Source organism: Hippoglossus hippoglossus, chromosome 20 (genome assembly GCF_009819705.1).
Source record: "Hippoglossus hippoglossus isolate fHipHip1 chromosome 20, fHipHip1.pri, whole genome shotgun sequence".
NCBI classification, from domain to species: domain Eukaryota; kingdom Metazoa; phylum Chordata; class Actinopteri; order Pleuronectiformes; family Pleuronectidae; genus Hippoglossus; species Hippoglossus hippoglossus.
This window is the reverse complement of record NC_047170.1, coordinates 18,699,145-18,705,144: the sequence shown is the minus strand read 5'-3', so window position 1 is coordinate 18,705,144 and position 6,000 is coordinate 18,699,145. Positions and strand designations below refer to the sequence as shown.

Sequence of the window (6,000 nt, the reverse complement as noted above, 5' to 3'; positions counted from 1 at the left end):
CAAAGCCGTGTGGAAACGAGGCGACATTAATGAAAAGAGAGTTTCACCTCCAACTTCCTTTAATTTCTAAAATGAATGCAGACGTCACGGGGGGGTCACAAGGTCACTGTGGGTCATAAATAATCCTTTAACGACTCACGGTTTGATTTCCTCTCCTGACTGTCAACACCTACTGGAACAGACTCAGCACCAACTTCGTCTGATCAATCGTCAGCCGCAAATTATTTTAATGATCAGCTCAAATTTCCTCGAAGGTCAAAGGAGGACGAGGAGCTCGGGGAAGAAGCCGGTCGAGGTGGTTTGAGTTCAGCTGCCTCTCAGGGTTATTCCATGTGTGTTTATGGAAGGAAACTCAGATCCAGAACAAACTGGAAGGATTAACTATCTGTAGCTGGAGGACGTGTCTGAGGAGAAGCCGCTCTGGGAAGGAGCTGGTTCTCAGAGTGAGACACCACCTGCAGCTGATGTGCACCTCCTCCTCCTCCTCCTCCTCCTCCTCCTCCCTGCGGCTCTATATCACCTCCCTGAATCAACGCTTCCTGCCATTTGGCCTCTGAGCTGTCTGCTGGTGTTGATAAAATCCGGAGCTCTTTCTCTTTCTGTTTGATTCACGGACGTTTTATCTTTATGAATCTCCTTTGTTTACTTTCCACGGTTTTGTTTAATTGACTCTCTAATTGTATTTCCCTGAAAACTTCGCACACTGAAGGGGAAAATAAAGTTCCCATGTCCCTGAAATCTAAACCTCCTGCTCGCTATCGACAGTTTGTCGTGCAGCCAATCGTGAGTAACGACAATATTTCGGACGCAGCATTAAAAAAAGATGCTGAGTGAGAATTTAGCATCAAACTCGATCACCGTGTCGTCTACGTCCGTTTCCTGTGTTCGAACCCTAATGGCGGCTGTAAAACACTGACAGCGTGGACGGGGCCGCGGCTCGAGCCACGAGAAACCCTCCTCTCCTGATTCCTCCTGATGATTAACGGCCTAATTAAAGTCTTTATGTCTAATTAGTTCGTGAGCAGAGCCGTGTGGACGGTCGACCCCAGCACACGACAGCTGCTCTGCTCAAACACAAGAGATTCTCCACCATAAACCAGGACGTCTCCAGCTTCCCTGTGTTGACTAATCGTTGGATGTTGAACCTTATTCATGTTTGTTCTCTTCTTCATCAGCATCAGGCCACAAGCTCAGTGATGCTGCTGCACTGCAGTCATGATGTGGGGCTGCCCCCTGCTGGTGGCAGCGTATCATCACACCAGCAAAACCAGAAAGAAAAACCCAGTCAGCAAACTGACGGTTCTGCATCAATATTCAAATCATTTGAATCACCACATTTATCCTGGATTAGTCATTGACTATGTTTTTATTATATAACGTAGGAAATTCAGCTAGTTTTTTTATAATGTATTAAAAATTATAGGTCTTATAATATAAATAAATATAAAGTATATTATACATTTCAATGCAAACATGCACCTGTCACCTTTTGTAGTAATTGCACCTTTTTTTCCCCTGTAAATATTTCTATCATACTACAACTTCTGCTATTTACTACATCCTGTGATTTTACATTACTTTACTTCCCATAAAGTATTTTTGGGAGTATTTTACTCTCATATCCACTGTCTGCCACATGACTGCATAATATATTTGACTGTGTACTATGTTTTGAGTAGTTAATATGTTGTGTACTTATATGTTTACACCGGGGATCAGAGAGAAACGTCTTTGTACTGTACATGTGGCAGAACTGACTTTGATAAACAACACGTTTATATTTCTAGTACAGAAACCCACATTATTTCATTTTCCAGGATCTTACTTCTACTGAAACTTTTGATTTGGTTTAAAATGACTTTTCAACACATTTGTATGAATTCAAAAAACTGGTTCAGATGCAATGTGCAGTGAGCCTTGTAGGACTAAATTATTAAATACATCTTTATTCCTCAAGCACACTTGCTCTTAGTACTTCTGCACTTTTCACTTCATTTAGATAACTTTTGCTTGTAATGCAGTATTTTTTCATCATTGTATTAATAGTTTCTGCTGAAATAAACTTTATGAAACTACTTCCACTGCAGCAGCACATGCTTTGGAGAAAGACTCAATGTCATTCTGTTAAGTTCTGTTAGATATTACTGAATGAATCATGTTATACAATGCACATATTATAGGGATGTGGTCGAGAGGTTGTTATTTCTACATTGATCAGCTAAATTATAATCAGCAGCTTAATGGCAATGCTTTATTTTGAAAGAGTTGTCAAACCCATGAGACCCTCTCCTGATGTCCTTGTGACTTATTCAGATTGTTCATGTGAAGGCAGGGTTGTCTCATCGTGGTCCTCACCTCACAGTGTTGTTGGCAGCATCGGGATCTCTGGCAGACACCGTCTTCACCAACGTCCCAATGTCAGCGTCCTCTGGAAGCTCGACGAAGTAGGACGGCAGGTCGAACAGCGGCGGCTCGTCCGCGTCCTCCACGCTCACGTGCACGATGGTGACGTCCTTGAAGGGCCCGCGGTGCCGGAGGGCCGGGTCCAGGTTGGTGTTGGCGCCCTCCACCTTCAGGGTGTAACTGGGTTTGGTCTCAAAGTCCAGGGGCTGGAGGGAGAAGACACACAAGGCCATGAAACACACCACACTTCTCTGATGGGTCATGAACTTCAGACACAAGATCCATTACCTGTGAGGTGACTAAAGGTTTGATCCATTTACCTTTTTCACGGTGATGATGCCGAACAGGTTGGTGGGGTCGGTGCTGATGTCGAACGTGTCTCTTCCGTCTCCATCGATGATGCTGTACTTCATCTCAGCGTTGACCCCGGTGTCCCTGTCCTTGGCCCAGATGCGTCCCACCACTGACCCCACAGGAGCCGACTCGGGGACGCTCATCTGGTACAACCCTGAGGAGACAAACGACCACGGTGACCATCCTGCGGCTCTATTGGTTTCCCTCATCTGTCCTCCAGAGGGAGCCAAACATCTTCCATCACCATCTCTGGTGAGGCTGCCTGAAACGAATGGCTCTATAAACACCTCACCACTGGGTTATATACACTCTCCTGGGCTGGCTTGGATTTCATCTACTGTTTAACCTCAAAGACGAGGTGACAGCTGCCCAATTTGAGTCGCTCCCTGCAGTCCACAGTGAGATGCCTGCACATTGTGCCTGACAGAGGGGGAATCCCTGAAGCTCCTCATAACCCATCAAAGTTCCTACAAAGTGATGGCGTTAATTGGGGGGGGGGGCTGGTGAGGGGAGTGGAAGGGGGCCGGTGGCTTTGTCTTTGTCTCGCAGTGAAGCCACCCGTCGACCCGGCTGAGGTGACCACGGACAGATCGACAACCCCTGACCCCGGCAGGACGGTAATGAGACGGGCAGGAGAGGGGATAATGAAAGTGACAGCGTGAGGCGCCTGGTGGTCGAGAGGAGGAGGAGGAGGAGGAGGAGGAGGGGAGGGGAAGAGGAGGAGGCCAGGGGGTAATGATGGAGGACTGGTGGGCAGAGGGGCTAACGGCTCCGATGCTCCAGAGAAACGAGGTGAGTAGATGTGGAGATGTGTGCGGGGACTGATTCTCACTGGAGACCCCCTCAGTTAAACTCTATTAGCGTCCACACGTGTCAAACAGCTGCTGCAGCAACATTTTATCACACACGTGTTAAAATGCACCACAAACCAACACTGAGAGCATCAAGCATCAACACTAACACAAATCAGTTTGACATCAAAGTGAACTTTGGGGTTTTTGGAGGGTTTCAGCAACAATTATCTCCATAAAGTGAAGATTTATGGATCTTTTCATGCTCACAATATAAAACAAAGCAGAATAAAAGCTTTGGTTTCGTGCACAATGTAGGATTAGATGTAAACTCATGATTTTAGGTGAATACTTATCACAAAGTTGTAATCACTGGCTGTACAGAATTGTGTAAAATAAAAGAGTAAAAAAAATAAAGCGGCAACATTACCTTAAAACTGAATAATATATGATATAAGCTTTGACAGTTGCCATGGTAATCGACGTCCAAATCTATATTCGTTACCACGAAAATCCAAATAGCCCATGAAATTAGAAGGCAATTCAATATTCTTCATTATGCATCACCATTACTTATTAATATTATTCTCAGACAAGGACGTTTTTAATGTGAGTGATCGTTTTTTTCGTCTCGACTAAAGTGCAGAGTGAGATTCAAGTGATATGATCGATTTCAGAAATGATGTAATTTGTATTATTTTGTATCCCTGCTCGGTTTCTGCTCCTTTTGTGAGTGAAACTTTCCAGAACATTACATTTATCAGAAGGGATTAGAAAAAGCTGATGTGGGATCAGGTAGAATCAAGAAAAACAAAGTGATCTTCTACTGATGCTTACTCTGGTCAAACATGGGCGGGTTGTCGTTGACGTCGCTCAGCGTGATGTTGACCGTGGTGGTGCCGGCGAGCCCCCCCAGCTGGCCGCCCATGTCCTTGGCCTGGATGACCACGTGGTACTGTTCTCTGGTCTCGCGGTCCATGTCTGCCAGGGACACGCGGACCACACCTGAGGAGAAAAACACCGGGAGTCAAAGGCAAGGGGAGACACGGGAGGTGAAGTAAAGGTCAGCGGCAGAGAACTGGTGACACAGATTAGGGTCATGTGTCCAGGCGATGTTTTCCTGGAATGTCGACGCTCTCCATGGGCCAAGAAGCTGCACAAGGGTTTTTATTCAACCGTCGTTTCTACTCTAGTAATGATTTAGTTTCTTATTAAGAGCTTGGAAGCGGCACAAGTGAATAAAGCATTTACTGTCTGTAAGATATTGATTATATTCTATATAGTCTATTTTGGTACTTTCTCCACACACACACTGACACATGCTCATTCCTGTTGGTCAAAGACAAGAAAGGGAATCAAACCGCTGACGCTCCGACGACCGCTCAGCCCACAGAGCCCAATTTCCCTTCAGGGGATTTCTGCAGCTAAAACCTTGGTCACAGTGACTTCTAAGCGAGTTTCCCCCCCCCCCCCCCTCGTGTGCATGATGAAGATTTAAGATAGGGGAGGAATCTCTGTGACAGCAGCGAGGCAGGATAAAGGGAGGGATCAATACTTGTGGCTGTGCATCCTCGCATCCAAAACAAGTAAATCCAAACTTCCACTGAAAGTAAGTAAAAGGAGTAAATATGTGAGTTTCCAGGTTTGGACGTCCGGACGTACTCGTTTGATTCAGTTTACTGTGACTGCACCGACAGAGCATTATCAACCAAGACGTCCGTACAGGCTGCAGAACCCAACCAAGGTCAAGTTAGGATTCAAGTAAGAAAACACATTCACGTAACGAGCCTGCAGACTTGGAGCTTGAGGGTTTCACACCAACACGAGCTGGACTGCTTCTGAGTCCGGGCGTCTGATTGATGGCTGTAGAGCCGCTGGTGTTTGGGTGATGGATGAACCTCCAGCGGCAGCAGCCTGACTGGCAGCTGATGGGCCTGAGAGGGCAACAGATTCCACTGCTGACAAACAAGGAGCTGAGGCAGCTGTGGTAAACAATGGCCGGTGACTGTCTGCGTTTAGCAAACTAATGGGTTTTTTGGATGTGGAGGCTCAAGTGGACAAAGCTGTTACCATGTCCTGCAATGTGGCAGCTGGATATTAAAGCCTAAAGACTTTTAGCTGAGTATTCACGGGACTTTATGGCCCAAAGTCTGCACGGTCATTATTGTGCACCGGTTGTTGGACCAGGCTGCAGGTTTGTTCCCATTCAGCCACGAAAACATTTAATAATGAGGTGACACGGGCTGAAACAGCTGAGCTCACAGTCCGTGTCCCAGCTCATCCCGAAGACGGGGACACTGTCACGAAATGGGGACGGACACACAAACTGATGCCACACACATGGAAGCACAAGAAAATATAATTACGGCCGTCAACATTGACAATAAATGTTATTTGACCTTTTTGGGAATCTTTATGCGAAGCTAATGTAAATTTAAAGCCACAATATCAA

General features: G+C 45.9%; 1 protein-coding gene across 3 annotated transcripts in view; it reads right to left on the bottom strand.

Moving 5' to 3' along the window:
- The window catches only part of LOC117753825 (cadherin-20-like), a 36,906-nt gene that overhangs the window by 7,176 nt on the left and 23,730 nt on the right, over positions 1 to 6,000 (bottom strand). For all 3 annotated transcript variants that reach the window (XR_004612314.1, XM_034572238.1, XM_034572237.1), the window contains exons 5-7: positions 4,386 to 4,553; positions 2,724 to 2,911; positions 2,356 to 2,609 (exon numbers count right to left, since the gene is read on the bottom strand). Coding sequence is in view for 2 of the 3 variants with exons in the window: in XM_034572238.1 (XP_034428129.1) it covers positions 2,356 to 2,609; positions 2,724 to 2,911; positions 4,386 to 4,553 (610 nt within the window). In the remaining variant the exon portion in view is untranslated. The remainder of the gene's footprint in view (positions 1 to 2,355; positions 2,610 to 2,723; positions 2,912 to 4,385; positions 4,554 to 6,000) is intronic.